The 23,397-nt window shown below is 37.6% G+C and overlaps 2 protein-coding genes across 2 annotated transcripts in view; one reads left to right on the plus strand and one right to left on the minus strand.

Moving 5' to 3' along the window:
• Positions 1-897: 897 nt before the first annotated feature.
• ZNF382 (zinc finger protein 382) lies at positions 898-22,754 on the minus strand. Its single transcript, XM_070499031.1, is given in 7 exon segments — positions 898-1,089; positions 1,091-2,489; positions 17,491-17,586; positions 17,697-17,777; positions 17,859-17,985; positions 20,262-20,335; positions 22,426-22,754. Coding segments are annotated over 6 exon segments (1,764 nt in total). The 5' UTR covers positions 20,271-20,335; positions 22,426-22,754; the 3' UTR covers positions 898-1,037.
• Positions 22,755-22,823: 69 nt separating this feature from the next.
• ZNF529 (zinc finger protein 529) overlaps positions 22,824-23,397 on the plus strand; it is a 58,671-nt gene continuing 58,097 nt past the window's right edge. Inside the window, exon 1 of the mRNA XM_070499013.1 lies at positions 22,824-22,906. The gene's annotated coding sequence lies outside the window, so the exon portion shown is untranslated. The remainder of the gene's footprint in view (positions 22,907-23,397) is intronic.

Consider the following 23,397-nt stretch of genomic DNA (forward strand, 5'->3'; position numbering starts at 1 on the left):
TTTTTGATTTCAAACAAGGCATTACTGCAGCTAGAGGCAATCTCATAATTATTACATTTGTCTGGTATTATATTAAGATTTGGGCTGTGGCTAAAAGCCTTTGTACATGCATTGTATTTGGATTCCCAGTTTTCACATGCATAGAATTTCCCTCTATCATGAATTCTCTGGTTTGAACCATCACCATATTGATAATATTCAGTTGTTTCCCTTCAGAGTGAATTATCTCATGCTGTGAAAGTTCTGAGTTGTTTGGCAGTATCTACCTAAACTGACTGAACACACATATACCCCAGAACCAGCAATTCCAGAAAGTATATACACAAGAGAAATGAACATATGTACATCAAAAAACAAATATGTTCACAGAAGCATTATTTATTATGACCCTAAGCTGTAAACAATGAAAAAGTCCATTAATAGTAAATTGGATAAATTGTGATATAATCATATAACGGAATTCTATACAGAATGAAAATAAATTAACTTCCACCACATGCACTAATGATGAGTTTTGGAGACATAATTATGAATGAAACAAGCCATATATGAAAGAATATATGATGTATAATCCAATTTATATAAAGGTTTATAATATGCAAAAACTAATTTATAATGTTAGAAGTCAGACCTGTGGTTAACTTTGAGGAGGTAACAACTAATTTTTATTCCATATTTGCAATAAGAAATACAGTTCACACCTCCTTTCTTTTAAAGCACTTCTCACAGTGTGGTCCCTGGACTAATGCCAGTCAGCCAACTGTTTATTACTGGTTCACAAGAAGGTAGGCATTGAAAATGAAAATAAGCAATTTTAAATGTTTGTAGCAACTTGACAGAGGAAGTTTATGTCTGCTGAATCTAATAAAAAATTGGAGCTTGTATTTTCAATGACTTTTGTCATTTCATTTGTCTAGTAAATTTTCGTGTGTGTTTTATAGGCTAGCAAACAGTAGGTAAATATGTGGTATAGTACCTTAAACTGTTGAATACTATTAGACTTGCAAGCAACATCATGTACAGGGTTTACTATGACTTTAAAAGTTTTTACAAAAAAAGTCACATCCTTTACTGAATTCCCATGGTTTCTACCTTGTGAATTTTCTGATGAACAATGAGGTTTGACTTACAACTGAAGAACTTCCCACAGTTTTTGCATTCATATGGTTTCTCTCCTGTGTGAGTTTTCTGATGGCGAATGAGGTTTGATTTCCTACTAAAGGCTTTCCCACACTGAGAACATCCATTGGATTTTTCTCCTGTATGTATTCTCTGATGAACAGTGAGGATTGCCTTCTGGCGGAAGGACTTCCCACATTCATTACAAATATAAGGTTTTTCCCCTGTATGAATTCTTTGATGGAGAGTGAGGGTTGTCTTTTGGCAGAAGGACTTCCCACATTCATTACAAATATAGGGTTTCTCTCCTGTGTGAGTTCTCTGATGTACGGTGAGGGTTGTCTTCTGGATAAATGCCTTCCCACATTCATTACATTGATATGGTTTCTCTCCTGTGTGAGTTCTCTGATGATCAATGAGGTATGACTTCTTTCTAAAAGCACTTCCACACTGAGTACATTCATAGGCTTTCTCCCCTGTATGTGTTTTGTGATGTCTAGTAAGGGTTGCCTTCTGGCGGAAGGACTTCCCACAATCCATACAAATGTAGGGTTTCCCTTCTATATGTGTTTTCTCATGAAGAGTGAGGGCTGTCTTTTGACGGAAGGCTTTTCCACATTGATTGCAAACATAAGGTTTTTCACCTGTGTGAATTCGCTGATGTTCAATGAGATATGACTTCCTTCTAAAGCTATTCCCACAGTAAGGACACTGAAATGGTTTCTCTTCTGTTTGAGATTTCTGATGCATAATAAAAATTGACTTCCTGCAGAGGAATTTCCCATATTTGCTATATGCATGGGGCTTCTTCTCCATAAGATTTTGTGGATGGACACTGAGGTTTGACTTTTCAATGAAGGCTATTCCATCTTTATTGTATTCAAAGGGTTTTTCTCCTCTGTGAGCTCTAGTATGTGTAAATAACATTCCTTTCATAAAGAAGGATTTTTCATAGTCATTATGTTCAAATGACTGCTCTGGAGTTTGAAGCTTCTGATGCTGAATAAGCTCTTGTTTACTACTCAGACTTCTTTCTGTTTGTTTATAGATATTCACTGCAGTATGAATTTTCTCATGCTTAGCATTGAGGAGTGACTTCTCCCATCCATTACTGTCACCAAACTTCTCTCTTACAGGGCTTATATTTCTATAGACTAATTCTGAAATATTTTTCAAAACCTTTCCATCAGGTTTGTATTCACGTAGTGTTGTTTTGGAAATAATATGGTTCTTGCCTACAGTAAGTGTTTTCCCGAAAATATTACTTCTTTCCTTTATTAGTCTTTTGTGGTTGATGAAAACTGATCTAGAATGCCTGTCTTGGTATTCTCTGAACTTCACTAAAACATCTTCAGCTTTCCCATCTTCTTCTAGAAAAGAATACAATTAACAACACTGTAAATCTTCACAAATATGTTATGGATTTACAAACCACCCATGGTGGGACTATCTGTCTCACTATTGTCATCTATATAAAAGCCAAAATAAATTACCTCTCGGTAGGGAAAATGCACAGAACATAAACACAAATCCTGCTACACTGTTAAAATGAAGAAAAATTGGCATAAGCAAACAACACTCATATCTTTGGCATGTTGTAAATATAAGCTACATCGAGAGGTGTGATAAACACAAGGAGAAGTAAGCAAAGGATGATGAAAGTAGGATTGTTTTTGGAATGGGTAGATTCAGAAATAATGGAATAAGCCTATCAAGGGTACTAAATAGTAAGCAAGGAAAACTGTTCAGGTAGAGATGAAAGCCTAAATGTTTATTCCCTCATGCCTAAATAAATGTTATAAAATGCTTCCATTTGTTTCTTCCTCATTTGCATTTAGCCCATCCATGGCAAATGAACTTTCTCAAGCCCTCATTTCCTAGTGTTGACAGAAACACTGGTCTATAATGTAGGCCCTCACTCTCCACATAACTATGATTTATTTTCTCTTGAAAGGGAAGAATTAGGAAAACATTTCCATTCAGAATTGTAAAATAAACCAGAGGACAAAGCATACTTACAACATGAATATAATCACTATTGTATTCTGAGTGCTGCTACCATCAATTTATTCTTCCAGAGAAGGTCAATAACTAAATTCTCTTTTCAGTTTTAGGGAAGGATGGGTTCAAGTCTTCCTCTGAATGTAGTAAGGTAACTTAACTCTGCGATTCCCTATCAAAGCTGTGAAGGACTGGATTCTTCAATGTATGTGTATAGTAATGATTGAATTTAACTATTATTTTTCCTATAAATTCTTGGCTATATCTTACTATTGTTACCTTACTACCACCCCATATCTGGTGGGGCAATTTTAAAGATGAATTCATCTTACTCTTGACTTGCATCTTATTTACAGTAGCCCTAAACTGGAAATGGCCCAATTATCTGTCAAAAGGTAAGCAGGTAATATTGGGTCATGTATTTATACAATGGAACACTACTCATCAATAAAAAGGAAAAAACGTACTGATACACAATGACAAAAGGGATGAATTGCAAACATTTTTCAGAGGGAGGCTTTATGCAAAAGAGTACATATTATACAATTACACTTACGTGCAGTTCTAGAACATGTGAAACTAATCTGTATTGGTAATTGGAGTTACACTGCCTTCCTGAGAATCTCAACCATCTTCAGGAACATGCTCCAATTTATCCAAAAGCCTTTACATATTCTTTCTACACTTCAATGTCTAATTTGTCTGAAATTAGAAGTCTGGACCATTCATTTCAAGAAATCTTTCAATAACCTGCTATTTTAATATGAATATTCTATGCAAAATGTTCAATTTGAAAATATTGCCTTCTCAACTAAAACTTATGCTCTTAGAAGTCAATACTGTATTGATTATCTTTTTTGAAACCTTCTGAGTATACATTAACACACTGTTATCTGAGGTGAAGGGATGTGATTTTGGCATGTATATCTAAAAAGAATTTACCATTACATGATTTCTGACTGGATGTGAAAGATGTTTAGCTTTCATGGTACCACAGTCAGGTAACTATTGAATATCTAGACTCTTACAAGCTACAATTAGGAAAAGTAAAAGAGAGGAACTTATTTTGGAGGAATTGCTAATCAGATAGGGAAAGAAGTCTCAGATAAAACAATGTTGAATTAGGTATCAAATTATTAGCTCACATCAGAGGATATGTCTGTTTGCATGTTATAGACAATAAGTAGAAAGTGAATGCAGAAAAAAAGGAATTTATGTGGTCTGGAGTAGTTAAGGAACATTTCATGGAGGAAGTGAAACTTGATCTTGTAACTAAAGGATATGTAGTATTGTGTGGTAAAGAATACAACCTTGCCCACTAAAGTCTGACATTTGCTTTTGGCTTCTGGGAGATAAGCTCTAAGTCTTTGGAATGTCATGCCTGACAGTGTCTTTGTTTGCCTGGGAGCCTTTGGGCAGCCAGAAAGTAACAATGTGATTTAGTGTGGGGGCTATACAGTATCAGCTCCATACTTCCCCCCCACCCCCCACCCCCCCGCTTACAGGGCTGGAAACTGAGATCAGCCACATGGGCAGCCAATCATGTTTATGTGATAGAGCCCCATTATAAACTCTGGACACTAGGCTCAAGTGACACCTCCCTGGTTGTCAATATTCTGTACGTATTGTCATGCCAGCAAAGTAGTGCTATCCATGACTCCACAGAGAGAGGACTACTAGAAGCTCTGTGTTTGGTAGTTTCCTGGACTCTGCCCTTCATGCTTGGCTTGATTTTGACCTGTATTCTTCCTCTCTAAAGCTGTGAGTAATACAGCTTTCAGTAAGTTCTGTGAGTCCTTCTGGTAAATTACTGATCCCAACAGTAGTCTTGGGACCCCTGAACTTACAGTTGGCATCAGAAATGAGGGTGGTCTTGTGTGTACCACTGTACCATCTAACTTTGTAGTTGGCTAACTTTCCAAGTATCCTTATGGGCATATAGCCACTGTATTTAATGAAAGGTCTAGTTGTAAGGAATAAAATCAATTGTATGGAGTACATTTGGGAGACTAGAACAAACAGAGATTAGCAAGAATTCTCAGTCACAGAGAGAGATACATTTGGAATGACCAGATGGGATATTATTCTGTCAGCCCTTGAAAAAGAAGGGATTTAATTTCATATAATAAGTGATATCTTTTTAGCATATTGACAATATAAACTAAAAGAACTAGTGAAAAATCACAGCAAATCCAAATAGTAATTACAGCAGTCCACACCTGAAATAACATGGCTTTCATTTTGGAAGATGTCAGTGGCAAATGAGAATACGAGAGCATGTAAAGATTTTCGCAGAGTGAAACAAAATAACACAAATTGTGGAGAAATCATTACAAAAGTATAACAGATGATGGAATCAATCTGATACTACAAGGGGCTGATTATGGGAACAAAAGGATATAGAAACAAGTAAGGATAAAGAAAAGATAATGACTGTTATTTCTGATATATCAATAACCAAAAGGCTGAGACAACTGATTGTTGTATTGCTGTAGGCAGATTAAAATAAACCACTAGAGTTCAAGTGAGAAATGGGCTGAAAGTGTCTATTTGAAATATAACAAGAAAATCACAACTTGAGAATGGATCAGATTATTATAGCTTACAGGACTTTTATAAAGACAAGGACTGAGAATGAAGAAAGATTTTTTAAGGGCATTGAGGACAGCCTACTGAAATAAAATGCATTTATTCAACAAATATTTATTTTCCCAGGCAAAAGGGAAGAAAAGCAACCAAGATGTGAAAAGGCACTCAGGGAAACAGGATGAGGAGTTGTTTGTGTTTTTGACCTAAATCAAGGCAGGTAGATAGCAGGAATCTGAGCACTATGATATGAAACATAGAGATTTATTGGAAAGAAATGGCAATACTGAAATGATCACTTTGGTCCAAGGCGTATGGATTTTGAAATCTGATGGCAAGTCTCAGAGAATGGGATATGAGACTGAGTGCAAGGAGCAAGTATAAGGCATTGCACAGGGAAAGAAAGAAAATGAGAACTAACAGGAACATAGCAATTAGACAATGATTTCCCTTTTATTTTTTGGATGGCTTTAAGAATACCTACAGATCTCACTCATAAAGAGAAGGTAAAAACAACAAACAAACACATAGAGACAGAGATTGGATTAGTGGTTACCAGAGGGGAAGGGAGGAGAGAGGAGGGCAAAAAGGGTGATTAGGCACATGTGTGTGGTGATGGATGGTAATTAGTCTTTGGGTGGTGAACATGATGCAATCTATACAGAAATCAAAATAGAATGATGTACATCTGAAATTTTTTAAAATGCCCATAAATTGGAGGCTATAACAAAAGAAGAAAGATTGAGGACTGAAATCTTAAAGAAAGAGATGAAAAACAGGAGGCAGAAATTTCGGAGTGAGGAGAAAGCCTAGGCCAGAGCCTTTACTGGGGCTTGCTTTCAGGGAAAGGGCAGAGGAAACGGTAAGATTGGCTAGTTTGAATAGTGTTGGCAGCCTATGGGTTTCAGGGGTGGTTTCCAGTTGTCTGGTACCTGGCCCTGGGTGACTCAGGGAAGGGGACATATTGGCTTGGCGTGTGCGAGTTAGATAAAGGAGATGGTTGAGGGTATGGTCTTGGGATTAGCTTGTTTGTATATGAAAGGTGTGCTCACCAACAAGTTGTTTACTGTCTCTAGGAATTAGCTAGCTCTGGAAGGGGCAGTCTCTCCCTAGCCAGCAAGGGCCCCCAAAGATGTCGACACATTATAAAATATAGAGAGTAAAAAATATAATTAACACAGTGGGTAAAATGCTGGCATATTATCAACAAGTCAAAGCACTGGCACTAATCTATAATAGTAATCACTGCATTTCCAACTGCCGAATACTCTCAGGAAAATAAATTTCACTTAAGAATGTTCTTGATAGAGCAGGGAAAAAAACCCGTTAATTTTGTTAGAGCTCCACCCTTGAGCACACATGTTTTCAATACTCTGTGTGATGATTAAAGAAGTACACATAAAGCACTTCTGTTACACTAGAGTATAATGTATTTTGTGAAGAAAAGTGCTGGTGTAATTATTTGAGGTGAGGACCAAATATCTACCTTTTGTGGAACAGCATTTTTACTTGAAAGTACAGCTATTATTCAGACATGCTATCTGGTAGACATTTTCATGAACAATGTGAGCCTGTCAATTCAAAGAAAATGTCTGGCAATATTTGTTACTGATGATAAAATTTAAGCTTTCAAGTTAAGGTCATTATGTTGGAAAGCTTATATTTGCTACTGTGAACCTGTCAGTTTCCCAAAACTTAAAGAATTCTCTGATGAGACTGCCAGTGATATTAACAAATGTGGATTTTTTTTATATTGTATATGGAAATGTGTCAAAATTTGGAAGATCTATATACCTTAGCAAACTGTTACTTTCCAAATGACCAACACATGATATTACCAAAAAAATGTATGGGTAAAATATCTATTTAAATAGACCACTGGATTTTATGTAACAATGTACAAAAGTTCATTGTTATGGTTTCAGATTCTATATTGCAACTAACTGTTTAGGAACTACGAATTGTTAAGTTTGGGTGTAGTATTAATGAACAATGTCCATGACAATCTAAAATGGATTTTAAAATATTTCTCTTTCAAAATACACATATGCATGAAGATTTTCTTCATATATTTCAATTAAAACAACATATTGCAACAAACTGAAGGTAGAACCAGATGTGAAAATCAGCTGAATTCTATTAAGCAAGACATTAAATAAATTTCAATCATGTAACAATGCCACTTTCTCACTATTTTTTCTTTTGGAAAATAGTTATTTTTTGTAAAAATATCATTTTTATGTCAATAGGTAATGAGTTTATTATTTTCACATTGTTTTAAAATGAATTAATAAGTGAATATTTTAAAATCTTGTTTTAATTTTTAACAGGGTACTTATGTCACCAGCCATGGACTCTAACCTACTTTTTTCTTCTCTTGTCTGACCTATTTTTCTTGCCTTGTTGAAAGGGTGCAGAAGTTCCTTTCTCGAACTGCTTAGGGTCTCAAGGTTGTCAATTTCAGCTATGTTCCAGCAAGAAGATCTAAAGCCAACTGCCCTGGACACAAACTGCTCTGAACCGGACGAGACCAGTCCAGACCACAACTGCAAGAGTGACACCTGCACAAACAGGCAGAGAGCTGTACTAAAGTAAGCTGACCTCATTAACATCCTATCTTCTCCTCTTCTGGGAGGATCAAAGCAGCCATTTTTAGATCACGCAATGTACGTAAAGGCATGTTTTCAAACCATACCCACCTCTACACGCAATCATGAAACTTTCCCTTTTCAATATTCATTCCCCACCCCAAATAAACATACCCACTTCCCCATTGGGGAGCCATAGCTTTGTGAATTTATTCCCTATGGTCTCCTTTTGTTTGCTGCATGCTGCAAATAAAATTATGTTTTGTGTGACAACTACTACTGGTGTAGGTTTTGATTTTAACTCACCAAGGAGTGGACTCACTTTGGTCTGGTAACACACACACACAGTTCTTTTCATCCTTAATAGTGTTAAGAGTATAAACAAGTCCTAAGACTAAAAAGTTTAAGAAATGCTAATCTAGACATCCAGATTCTGCTAACGGCAAAGAAGTCTGTATCAAAACAACCTTCCAGCTGATAACAATGATAAACTATGGACTAAGTGGAAAAAACTAACTTGTTTGAAGGCACTAAAGCAGGCAGAAACTGGAGTGGATACAACCTTTGAAAAAAAGAAACCACACTGCATAAGATCTATATTTTTCCAGGTTTTTTAACGTGTGTCCTGGTAATTTAAACAGCACACAGCGGTTAGATCTCAAGGAGAAAGCAGGAGTCATCCTGTGCAGAAGAATCAGAGATTGGAGTTCAGGACTGCCAGAGTGGCTATAAATTTAGGACAATATCCGAGAATGAAGTCATAGAAGGACAGCCCCAAAGTTAGCATAAACCCCTCCTCAAAATCTTGGTTAACTGCCTTTCCACAGGGCAAGGCTGCAGTGAGAACAAAGGGAAAAGAAAGCTGGAGCTCTGAGAGAAGTGAGCAAAAATTTCAGCAGTTACTTAGCTCTGGAAAAACATAGTTTTTAATTCTAGTCCTGTACCAAGTTAGAGGAACCTGGTTAAAACTTTGGTCTTTCTATTGAAACCCTAGAACAGCCATGTATTCCGAGTAAAGGCTGCATCCCAGGACTCAAAGCAACACCATAAAAACAAAGGTAAAACTGAAACTGAAATAGAAATAACCTAAAAAGCTTAAAGCAATCTGACAAAGGAATCAACATGAGCCTCCAGTAAGTTAACTGCCTACTAGATTAAAGCTCAGCAATCTTCAGAGGAAGAAAAAGGATCCAGCATCTGCACAAGTTATCCACAAGGTTTTCATGAGAAGAAACAGGAAAATGTGACCAATAAAACAGATGAAAAGCAGTCAACAGAAACAGACTGATTCAGGTCCTGTGTTGAAATTAGACGATAAGGAATTTAAAATAACTATGATGAATATGTTTACAAAGCTACAAGAAAAGATAGAAATATGGTGGAAGAGACGGAGTATTCAGGAGAGATCAGGAAATGCAAAATCAAAAAACCCCAGTATCTGAAACATGAAATTCATTATATGGATTTAACAGCAAGCTAAAGTCTGGAAGTCTGGTTAACAGAAATTACCCAAACTAAAAGAAGAAAAAAAATAAAATCCTCAGTGAACCAGAAGATAGGATGAAATGATTTAAAATATAATTGAGAATAGAACAGAAAAATTAGTTGTAGAAATACTGGCCAAAATTTTCCCAAATTTGATCTAAAACAAGAACCCTGTGACGTTGCTAAATTCACTTTTCTTTTAGATTCCTTAGGGTTTACTATGTACACAATCATGCCACATACAAATAAACACAGTTCTCTTCCTAATTGGTAGCTTTTTAACGCCTTTTTCTCACCTTATTGTATTGACTTGTGTCCAGCACAATGTTTAATAGAAGTGGTGAGAGTGAGCATCCTTTCTTTGTTTTTGATCTTAGAGGAAAAGTATTCAGCCTTGCATCATTGAATGTAATAGTAGCTGTTTTTCAAAGATATCCTTTACGAAGCTGAGGAATTCCCTTTGATTGCTAATCTGTTCTAAGGTTTGTAACAAATAAAAATTGAATTTATTTTCCTCTGTCTACTGAGATGATTATGTGGTTTTTCTTTTTTTTTCCTAGTTAAGTAGCAGCTTAGATCCTTGATTTTAGATCCCTTTTCACCTTTAAATGGTGAATTACATAGATTGATTTTTTTTTTTTTTTGGAGGAAGATTAGCCCTCAGCTAACTACTGCCAGTCCTCCTCTTTTTGCTGAGGAAGCCTGGCTCTGAGCTAACATCCGTGCCCATCTTCCTCTAGTTTATACGTGGGACGCCTACCACAGCATGGCTGCCAAGCAGTGCCATGTCCGCACCCGGGATCCGAACCAGCGAACCCCGGGCCGCCGAGAAGCCGAACGTGCGAACTTAACCGCTGCGCCACCGGGCCGGCCCCTACATAGATTGATTTTTGAATACCAAATCAACTTTGCCTTCCTGGGGTAAACTCTTTTTGGTTATGAGGTATTATCCTTTTCAAATATTGCTAGATTCAGTTTTATAATATTTTGTTAAGGATGTTCATATCTAGTTTCATGAGGTATGTGATGTGTAGTTTTCTATCCTTATAGTGCCTTTGGTTGTACATAATGCTGATCTTATAAAATGAGTTGAGAAGTGTTCTACTCTATTATTGGCATAAAATTGTTTGTATATTCCCTAATTATCCTTTTAATATCTGTAGGATCTGTAGTGATGTCATATCTTTAATTTTTGATATTGGGGATTTGTGTCTTCTCTATTTCTTGATTAGAACATATAACTATGGTTTATTAATTTTAGTGATTACTTTAATGAATCAGCTTTTGGTTTTTCTCATTTTCTCTACTGTTCTTCTGTTACGTATTTGATTGATTTCAGCTTTAGTCTTTATTTTTTTGTTTACCAACTTTTGAGTTTAATTTACTTTTCTTTTTCTAATTACTTAAGTTGACAGCTTAGATCCCTGATTTTAGACCCTGATTTAAAGGGATAAAATTTTTTAAAATGCTGCGTTAGTTGCATCCCATAAATTGTGATTTGTTGTTTTAATTATCATTCAGTTCAAAATATCCTCCAATTTACTTTAGGATTTCTTCTTTGATTCATGGGTTATTTGGAAATGTTGTGATTAATTTCCAAATAGTTGGGGAATTTAGAGATCTCTGTTTTTGATTTCTAAATTAATTCTGTTGTGGTCAGAGACCATACTCATGATTTCAGTTCTTTTTAATTTGTGATACTTGTTTTATGGCCCAACATACAGGGTCTATCTTGGTGAATGGTCCATGTAAAATATTCTATACAAATTAACTATGTACAATTGATTGACAGTGTTTTTAAGCCTTCCATAGCCTTACTGATTTTCTTTCTTTTGTTCTCTCAATTGCTGAGGGAGGCGTGTTATATGTCAAGCTATAATAATTCTGCTCCTTTCAGGTCTATCAGTTTTCCTTCATGTATTCCATGCATTCTCAGTGAAGGTGATATTGTTTCCAAGGAAGCAAAATTTGTTCTGGGGAAAATGAAAAACAAAACAGATATTACAATGGTTTGAAGCTCTGTTAGGACTGTGATGACTTGTGATGAAGTATCCCTCTTTATCACTGTAATATTCTGTGTTCTGAAATACACTTTGATATATAACCACTCCCATTTTCTTCTGCTTAGCATTTGTATGTGTAATAGAGTCTAATTCCATTTTTGATGTCTTACTGTTGACAACTTCCTAGACCCACCACCCCTCTTTTTTCCCCTCTTACCCCACCCCTAGGAAAGCCAATTGGAAAGCTTGCATGCTCTCTCTGTTGGTGCTGGTGGTTAGTTCAAACCATTCATGTCCTAGCCCACATGTAGAACCCCCGCCTGACTGACCTCCTAGCCACAATAAACACCAAAGCCAAACACCCATCCTTGCTCTCTCAAGACATTTTAGGACCTGCTTGTGAGTCTTCCCTGCTCTGCCTAGAAAGCCTCATGCCAGATTTCAGTCTTGCTATCTGAACCAAATTTTGACTGAATAGGGGGGCTGATCTCTTCTTCACCTGGGGTAACTACAAGACAGTATGGTATATATTTTTTCATCTTTTTATGTTTCACCTGTGTCTTTACATTGAATATGTGTTATTTTAATACACACCACATAGTTGGGTCTTCTTTTCATTTCAGATATTGAAGAGTCATCTTTAAAAGTTTCATTTGGTTCTTATTTCCATCTTTGCTATCTTGCTAAGATGTTATGTTCATTTTTGCTTTGCATCCTTGGAGCTATTGAGGTCACTTACAATAGTTGTTTTAATATCGTTGTCTGCAGAGTCTACTACATCTATCTTTTTTAGGTCTGTTTTTATTGACTGAGTTTTTTCCCTACTGACTGAATTTTTTCCTGTTTATGAGTCATATTTTCCTGCTTCTTCATATGTTTAATAACTTCTGACTGGACATCAGATATTATCAAGTTAACATTGTTGAGTTTAAGATAAGGTTGTATTTTCATAAAGAGTACTGGTCTTTTTCTGGCATTATGTGGCAGCTACAGAGTTGCACCACTAGGATCTCCCTTCAAAACCAAACTTGCCATCCACGTGCAAGAAGTGTAGTTACTGACAGCCTCCAATTGTTAGCATTATCAAGATGCTCTTCAGATTTTGAACCAAACCAGGGTCTCCAAAGGGAGTCCCCATCCAGTGACTGAACACTGAGAGGGCACTAGAGGCTGGCCATTTCTGCCCATGGGGTACTCCTCTGATGGACAGTCTTTGTTTCACACTGCCCTGTTAGGTTGGTTGAGACTGTGAGATCTGCATAATGGTCTGAGGCTCTCTCTGCCCAATCTTGTTACCTTCTCCCTTTTCTTCCACAGGTATCACACCTGTATCATGGTCTGATGGCTTTCTATGTCTGATATTACTTTCTTCTTCTTTTATATTTCATAGATATCACCTCTAAGAAATCTATTATACTCCTAACTCAATCTCAACATCTCCATCCTGGAGGATCTGACAAACACACAAGAGTTATTTTTGATCAGTTTAATCCTTTTGATGATTTTGCTTAAGCTCTTTTATGACAAATCTTGCTAAGTCTTTAATCTATGGCTAATCTAGCCCCGTTTATTAGGTGTGTCCTTTCCTGGGTGTCTATCTAATGTCCTATGTATTAACAAGTTCTTTTCACTCTGGCTGGAGGGAAATAGATTCCTGGTGGAGTAGGCTATGAGAATTTTTCATCTTACAATACCATGGTAATTGTATTTTCCTTAGAACATGTCCTTGTCTAGTCTCATGGTTTTGGTTTTTTTTCCTTCTTCTCCCCAAAGCCCCGCAATACTTAGTTGTATATTCTAGTTGTAAGTCTCATGGGGTTTTACCTACACACATGCAGACTTATATTTAGCCAAAGACTCAAGGAGAAGATTTTCCAGATTTGGGGAACTCTTTCTCTGCATAGCTCCCTCTTTTTGAGAAGTGTGTCCTACAAATTCTAGCCACTTCAATCTCCTTGAATGTTAATGTCAGTCCCCTCAAGTCAGTAAAATTGCCAGGTTCTTTTTGGATTCCTCTCTCTGCACTGCAGTATGGAAGTTGCCTTCAGATGAAAGCCTGGAATGAGGTAGGGCATATCTCACTTGTTTCTCTTCTCTCAGGAATCCAGGCCTGTGCTGCTGTTGTTCGATATCTGAAAATAGTTTTGTCTAGTTTTCTAGTTGTTTCCCATAGGAATATAATCCCAGACTCTGTTACTTCCTCAGGGCTGGAATCAGAAGTTTTGAATTATAAACATGCAGGCCCAGATGACTTAATAATGATTTTCATCAAACGTGTAAGGAAGCAATAATACCAATCTTACACAAATTCTATAAGAAAATAGATGAAGAAGAAACACCCCCAATTTGTTTGATACGGCTGACACAATTCTCATACAAAAATTTTCACAGACATTACAGAAAAACCACAGACCACTATTCTTGGTAAAACTGTGTAAAACCTTACTAAACTATTAGTAAACCAATTTCAGCAATCTATAAGAAGGATAACACATCTTGTCCAACTGGGGTTCATTTCAAGAGTCCAAGGTTGGTTTAAAATTTGAATTAATCAATGTAATACATATAGTAACACATTAAAGAAGAAATGTCATATGACCATCTCAACAGATGCAGAAAAAGCATTTGTTATAATCAACACTCATTCAAAATTAAAGCCATCAGAAAACTTGGAAAGGAAGAGAACTTCCAGAATCTAAGAAAGAGCCCTTACAAAAAGCCTACAGTTAATATTAGGCTTAAGGATGAAATATTAAATGTCTTCCCTCCAAACTGAGTGAACTGCTAAGAATGTTCATTCTCACCGCTTCCATTCAACATTGTACTGTAGGTCCTGGTCAGTACAACAGGGAAAGAAAAACAAATGAAAGCAATAAAGTATGCAAATATAGAAGCAAAATGTTTTATTTCAGGAAGGCATGTTTTATATGTATAAAATCTAAAAGAATATACCAAAGCAAACAAACAAAGAACAGCAGCAACAACAATAAATTTTAATACCATCAGTATAAGTATGCAAAGCCAATATATAAAAGTCAATTGTGGCTATGTATATTAACAACAAACTGGAAAAAGAAATTTTAAAAATTCTACTATTTACAATAGCATCAAAAATATTAAAAGCTTAGAGATAAACTTAATGAAAGATGTATAAGACCCCTATGCTAAAAATAACAAAACACTGCTTACAGGAAGTAGAGAAGCTAACTAAAATGGAAAAATATAACATAGTCATGGACCAGAAGACTAAATATTGCTAAGAAGTTAGTTCTCACCAATTAAAATCCCAGCACACTTATTTAAAGAAATCAAGAAGTTGATTCTAAAATGTATTTGAAAAAGAAAATAACCTAGAATAGCCAAAATGATTTTTAAAAAGAAGAAAGAGGATTTACTCTGACTTCAGGACTTATTAGAAAGCTACAATAATCAAAGACCAGGTGGTCCTGGAAATAGAACTTAAAACATATCAAAGGAAAGAACAGTCTAAAAATAGACTGACACTAACATGATCAAACAACATTTGGTAAGATTGCCAGACCAATTTAATCCAATTCAACAAGTGATGTGACAAATTGACATCCATATGGAAGAAAACAGACCCTCAAGCCTTACCTCACATCATAAACAAAATTTAATATGAGATGGGCCAAAAAACTAATAAAAAAAGCAAAATATACATAACATTTTTAGAAGAAAATACAAGGAACTATCTTTACAACCAAGGAGAAGGCAAATATTTGAGAGGTCAAAGAAATAATTATGAAAGAAAAAAATGATAAACTGAACTTCGTCAAAGTTAAAAACTTGTGCTCTTTGAAAGACACCATTAAAACGAATTAGGCAAGCCATACACTAGAGGAAATATTTGCAACACCTATGTCAAACATAAGACTTCTATCCAGAATATGTAAAGAATTCTTACTACTCAATGAAAAATGGGTAAAATATTTGAAAAGGCACCTCTTAAGAAGATATAAAAAGCACTTGAAAAAGTGCTCAACATTATCAGCCATAAGATAAACCTAAATTAAAACTGCAAAGATACATTACCACACTCTTTAGAATGACCAAAATGAAAATACTGATAACATCAAATGGAGAAGAGAATGTGGGGCAATCAAAATTCTCATACATTGCTGGTAAAAATTTAAAATGGTACAGTAACTTTTAAAAACTGATAGTTTCTTAAAAAAGTGAAATATATACCTGCCTTATGAATGAGCAATACCACCTGCTAGGTGTTTACTGAGGAGAAATAAATACATATGTCCACAAAAAGAGTTTGACAAGAATCTTCACAGTAGCTTTATTCATAATAGCTCCAAACTGGAACATTTCAAATCTTTTTTCTATTAACAGGAGATGCATAGACAAACTGGTATATTCATACAGTGAATACTACTCTGTAATTAAAATAAAACACTTATATATGTAAAAACAAGTATAAATCTCTCAGACATTTAGCTGAGTAAAAGAAAGTAGACATGAAAAAAGGTCTAGAATAGCCAAAACTAACTTATGCCAACAGAAATCACAACTTTGATCGTCTTAGTGGCAGGCAATAACTTGGAAGAGGCCTGATGGAACTTAATGGGTTAATGGAAGTGTCCTTCATCTTGATTAGGCAGTGAGATACATGGGTTTATACTTCTATCAGAACTCAAAGAACTTTACACTTACGATCTCTATGTACATTATACCTAGCATGGAGTGGATTTGTGGTAGGGTAATAGCAGTCAGTATCTCTATAAACCTAAGGCAAACAAGGAAAGCACTTACATGGGAGTGATATTCAAAATTAAAATTTAGATTTTAGAGGCATGGAAGTCAGACATGTATAGGCACCTCAAAGACCTCAGGCCTTTACAAATAGATCCCTAATAAGATGACTACTATAAAAAACACAACACAGAAAATAACAGGTGTTGCTGAGGATAGGGAGAAACTGGAATCCTTGTGCACTGTTGGTGGGAATGTAAAATGGCGCAGCCACTATAGAAAACAGTACAGCAGTTCCTCAAAAAATTAAACATAAAATTACCATATGATACAGCAATTCTACTTCTACTATGTACTTCTAATCCTACTACATACCCAAAGGAATTGAAAGCAATGACTCAGATAGATATTTGTACACCCATGTTCATAACAGCATTATTCACAGTAGCCAAAAGGTGGAAGCAACCCAAGTGTCCTCTGACAGATGAATGGATAAGCAACATGTGGTATATACATACAAAGAAATATTATTCAGCCTTAAAAAGGAAGGAAATTCTGATACTTACTACACCATGGGTGAACACTGGGGACATTATGTTAAGTGAAATAAGCCAGTCACAAAAAGGACAAATACCATATGCTTCCATCTATATGAGGTACCTATGATTAGTCAAATTCATAGAGACAGAAAGTAGAATGGTAGTTGCCAGGGGCTACTGGGAGGGGATAATTGGGAGTTTATCGTTTATAGGTACAGGGTTTCAGTTCTGCAAGATGAAAGAGTTCCGGAGATGAATGGTGGTGATAGTTGCACAATAATGTAAATGTACCTAATGCCACTGAACTATATGCTTAAAAATGGTTAAGATGGTAAATTTTATGTTATGTGTATTTTACCACAATTAAAAAAAAAATAGATCCCTAAAAACATTCAAAGGTGTCAACTACCTGAGTCCACTGGACTCACTTTATCTGTACAGACTCACCTAGGTAGCTCTGACTTGGAAAAATTCTCTCTGTTGTCCATAGTTCTTCTCCTTGTTCCAACTTGCGGATCATATCGGGCTTACTCATGTGAAACCCTGATAATAAAAAATGAGACTTGGACTAAGCTGCTTGGGTTTCAAAACTACTTAAGGAAGAGAACGATACAGCTTCAAGGCAGCAGACGAGGTACACATTAACGTCTTACCAAAGTTAATACCTGCACTAAGGCAAGTAAGGACAGAACCATACTTTCCATTACCAGAAAGGGATTCACCACCTCTGATCCCTGAAATTCAAAGTTCCATATGTTTCAGAAATTCTTGAAAGGAGATGCACAACATTGAAAGATTAAAGGAGTTTTCATTACCCACAGAGATGAGGTGGCAATAGTTTTCCAACATGACATCCCTGTAGAGGGTCTTCTGAGCAGGGTCCAGTTGCTGCCACTCCTCCTGGGAGAAGTCCACAGTCACATCCTTGAACGACACTGATCCCTGTAAGAGTATACTCTAGTTCATCCTACAGTGATTGCAACTAGTGAGAACTAGACACGTGAGACCTAGTTCTGACCATGTTCAGTGGTCAGACTAGTTTTCTTATTTTGTGTTTTATATAGTAGAACATTCTCTTTGAAAACAGATTCATCTGTATTTACTATCTCATGCTAAAAATATACAAGATCATACTATGTGCCTTGAACACGATTGGTTGTCTGGTGAACCAAAATGAATAAAACCTTGACCTTGCTCAGGAGCAGTTACAGGCTGAGAAAGGCATACATGTAAATACATACACTCAATAGATATTACAGATGCAATGGCAGAAATATGTCCAAGGGAAAGTGCTACAAAGTGAAGAAAAATTTCATTTTGTATTCCAAGGCTTCATAGAGGACATAAAAATTTTGTACTCAGAATGATTTTGTTTTGTAGGAATACAGAACATCGGCTTTTAAAATTCATGGGGAAAGGAAAACCAGTAAATTCAGCAAAATAGTAAAAGGCACAGTATGTTAGGAAAGAGTCTTTGAGCTCTAAGAAGAAAAAGGGATATGGAGGTAGGCAATGGGCACATTTATGAAATAATAACTGGATTTTTTCCTATAGACAGTGGTCTCAAAAATGTACTGAGCACACTCCCAACGTATTTGTATTTATTTATAAATCATCAGTAGGCGTTAATGGCGATTCATATTGTTAATGATTACTGCTCTTGAATGTAAACTGTTAGTATTTTCCTCCCTTTCAATACACTGTCTTGTACATTCCATTGTAATGCATACCCCACTTTGGGTCTGTTTCTTTTGGAGTATAAAGAACATGAAGAAATGTTAAGTCAGCACATATATTATGTGATAAAATTTGTACTTTAGAGGCAATACTCTTGAAGACTAGAGAGGGCTTGAGGTATGTTAGGTGGAAAAGACAAGTAACCACTCTTAGGGATGTCTCCTAGATTAAGGTAATATTAGTGGTCTAGACAGGGGATAACTGGTTGCTATGATGAGTTGCAAAAGAATTGGTCATAAATTCATTGTAGAGTGAGAAAAAAAAGAAGCATAGCTCTTGGGTTATCTGCATAGGCAAGTGGGTAGGAGCTGGGACTAGAAAATGGAAATAGGAAACTGAAGAAAGAATACTCTGGACCAAAGGAGGTAATGAGGTAAACCTTGGAAATGTACTTGAAGTGTCTACAGAACACACAGGTGCTGGAGGTTGGATATGTGGTTCCGCCACTCTGGAGAGAGGCTGGGATGGAGAGAGGTATTTGAGAGTCACTGGAATAAGATCAATATAACCTTTAGAGTGAACTGGATTGTACATACAGAAAAAGAGATGGTGTAGAGAAAAGAACCAATTAGCGTCTGGGAAAAATCAACATGAAAAAGACTGTTAGATGAAGAAGAATTTTCTGAAAAAAAGATATGAAAACAGGTCAAAGTATCACCTTTGATTCAAAAGAATACTTCAAGAGTGGACTGGCATATGCTTTCCTTCTCCTGCACCCACATATAAAAAACTAGAAGAAACTAAAAAGATAAGAATAAATCTATAAGAGCATTGAAATACTGGCAGGCCACAGTTTATAGGAATTGATGGTAGACATGGATAAAATAGAAAGGAGGATCACAGAGGAGGAATGCAAAATCTTAATTTTCTGTATGACCTTGCAAACAAATCTCTATCCTGAAAACTTCACAAAACAGGACATCTTACCACAAATTAATAACATGATCTACCAATTCTACCCCTCATCATACCACTGCAAAACCTAGTCAATGGAAATGATCAAGGTTTTTCCAAGCCTGCTCCTTGACTCCTCACAACTTAGATTGCAAATCAGTGTCTCAACAAGATAGATTCATTCAAGTAACATATTCCCATTTAAATCAAGATAATACATTTCTGTTCCAGCAGTACTTTTGTGCTAAGACTAAGAAAGGAGATGCTGAATGATATGCCCAATCAATGTGTGAACATTGGCTACAACTAAAGGTGCACTTGGGGAAGGCTTAAATTTATCTAGTTGGAATAAGAGAAATTGGGAAAGAGGTGCAACCAGCGTGAGGGAGGTGAGGCACCTAGGCTGCAAATTTTAAGGACATACAGCGCTGAGAGTAGTCTTTAAATTTTGCACTTATGCCACTTGCTTGCCTCTCTCAGTTTCATGGAAGCAAATCTCAATATCCGAGAAATTTAAGGATAGAGGAGCAAATGTTCATAGAACCTGAAAACAAATTATTTCAGAAAGAGAAGAAACATCATCTCACCTGAGGCATGGCTTTGAGATTTACAAGAGATGAACCTTCTCTTTTGAGCTCTTCTTTTGGAACAGGGAAGAATCCTGAGATGGCAGAGATGGGAGGATACAAAGAGCCATGTGAAACCACATTTGACCTAGATCTCCCAGAATAGCTCAGTTACCCGCATCAATTTTCACTCTTTCAGCACTTGCCCACTCTGTGTACGCACACATTCAGGATGGAGATTAGTGGGAAAATGGACAAATCCTGCTCCCTCACCAACACCAGAAACCTAGTCCCTTGGTGAGATAGACGGGATTCTGGGAATGTGCTGTAGTTTGGAAATAGGGAATATTGTGCTTTGCCCTCTGCAGCTCTACCTTCCATCTCCCATGGAATATAGGTTCATTATGTATTTCTAAATTGTGCTTCGTGGACTTTCTACCCATTTACACTGTCACCAGCAGTATGTGAGAATACCTCCCCAAATTCTGATGAATGCAGGTGACAATTTTTAATCTCTGCCTATCAGATATGTTCTGTAGTTCTAATTTACATGTTTATTATGAGTGAGAATAAGCACCTTTTATTTCTTTTCTGTGATGGTATCTTCTTATAGTATGTCTAGTTTTCTTATGAGTTTTTATTTCCTAATTGGTTGACATTATCTCCTTTTTAAATTTAGTACATTAACCCTTTGTCTATTTTAAGTTGCAAATAATTTTTCTTAGTTACTCATATGACTATTAAAGCATTTTTGCCTTGTGAAGATTTTTTCCCTGTATGTTTTGCTGTTTAGCAACACTACATATTATATAATCCATATTTTCTCAATTGATGTGAAATGCCATCTCTATCATATATTACATATCCCTATATATACTTGAGAATATCTGGACTTTCTATTTAGTTTCTCTACTTCATCTCTTTATTAATTCACCTGTATCACACTACTTAATAGCATAGTTATTGAAAATTAACTATTACTTATTATTAATTTAACTAACAGCTAATTTAAGTATTAACTATTGAACAACACTTTTTAGTAGTGCAGGTGTGGAAATAGAAAAGAAATTGCTCTCTCCACACTATAGGCTTCCAGGCAGAGAGGATAATATTTTGATAAATGAAGTCTGAAGTACTGACTGCTACAGTATTTAAATTAGCGAAATAACTATTTTAATTACTAAAATGAGACTGGCCTTGTGATTAAAAGTACCCCAAATACTTTTTCTTATCTTAGAATGCCTGAAGAAGCTACTGACCCTGCCATCGATTTCAACCAAAAGCAGGAAACCTCACTCATATATCAGTGTTGAAAGTGCTAGGTATGGGTAAAAATGGTTTTTTCCCCCACACGCTACTCATAACACTATTCGTTTCAACACACTGGTTTTAGTGCATACAGGGTTTCCCTGTAATGAATCTAATGAATGAATTAGATCTAATGAGTGAATCTGATGAATGAATGTAATGCTACATTGCTAGTGAGTTACAATTTTGGAAGCAGGCTTAATGACCACCATTCGGATAATCAAATCTTACACACCTAACCAGACAGTGGTCATACAGATTTTCCCAATCACAAAACCATCACAAATAATAACAGCAGGTTACAAACACATGCATAGTAACAGTCAATCAAACTTACTTCAGAAAAGCCCCAGCCCATAGCACCCACAGGTCATTCACAACCTCAGACAGCACATTATAGAATTCTAGACAAGGTCAAAAATCACATCACAAATCACTTTCGCTTCTCCAGAGTCACCTAGTCTAGTCTCGAACACTACTCACATATAATCTAAAAATAGAGCCATGCAGGGGAAACACGAGCCAGGCAGCAACACGACTCCGTCCACTTTTCACACACAATCGGCCGCCACATCCCACAGGAGCACGCACCCGAAGGCAGCAGGTTGGGCACGGGGGCCGCCTCCATTCCGTCCGGACGCGCGCCCACACACACACACACACACACTCAGCGCCCACTGTGTGAGGCCCCGCTCCAGTGCGATGCAGCCTCCCCGGGGTCAAAACAAACAAAATCCCCCCTCGCGGAGCTCGCTCCAGGTCACACTCGATTGTCACCCTCAGGGTCACGCCCACGGACCACGCCCGAGGACCCACTCGCACACATCTGAGCGTCTGGTTACCACGGGCCCGATTCCGGTCCCCTCCTCAGAATTACCAGGCCCGGCTGGGACTCCCGGGTTCCTCCCTGGCCTCCTCACCGGGTCCCCTTCCCTAGCCCGCCTTCCCGGGCCGTAGCTCCCAAGTCCCTCCTCCTCCTCAGAGCCCGGAGGAGCCGCCTGCCTCACCCCGGCCACGGTCGGTCGTCTGCGCCTGCGCACTCCCGCGAGGCCCGAGCTCCCAGGAGTCTGCGGGGCGGCCGGCCAGCAGCGGCGCCGTCCCGGCTGCCGGCGCTTTATGTTTGTGTCAGCGTCCCCGCTTCTGCGGCTGCGACTAGGCTTCTCGCAAGCCCTGGGAGAGTTAAGGACCTTCGACCTCTGCTTCGTTTTCCGCTAGCCCTGCGGTCATCGTTTTCCGTGTGGCGAGTTGAAGGGACCCAGGTCTGGGTGCGGGAAGAGCTAGCTCACCGCAGGTCGGGCGGAGTTTCCCAGGTGCCGATGGGCAAGTGGAGGCAGGAGTCTCAGCCTCTGCTGAGGAAGGTGATCGCGGGTGTAGGTGCGATTGGGTGACGGCGTCAGTGTGGAATATGCTGATGAGAGAGTATGTGTGTGTGTTTATGTGGTGGGGAGGCCCTGACTGGTCCCGATTAGGGTCCTGGGACCATGAGTGGGGGCGGGGCCTTTGGATGCCCGTGGTCTGCTGTGACTGTAGAGCGCGTCATAGTGTGACCGTGTGATCCGGTGACAGCGCTGTTGTGACGACTGGGGACTGATCAAAATTGGCGTAATGTAGCTTTTTTTACTTTTAGGAGAGTGGGGCTTCGTCTTTGCAGTTCTGGGGCTGAGGAATCTGTGGACAAGATCCCTGTGTGACTCGATCTCTGCCTATCAAAGACTCTGAGTCTCTTGTTAACCACAGAGGCCTCCTGTTCTAGAGCGTGGCCTCTGTTGCCCTGCATCCATTGTCCAGCCTAGTGTTTAATACGCAGTGGGCATGCAGTACATTAAGTGGACCCTGTTGTGGAGCTAAT

Source organism: Equus asinus, chromosome 26 (assembly GCF_041296235.1).
Source record: "Equus asinus isolate D_3611 breed Donkey chromosome 26, EquAss-T2T_v2, whole genome shotgun sequence".
NCBI classification, from domain to species: Eukaryota; Metazoa; Chordata; class Mammalia; order Perissodactyla; family Equidae; genus Equus; species Equus asinus.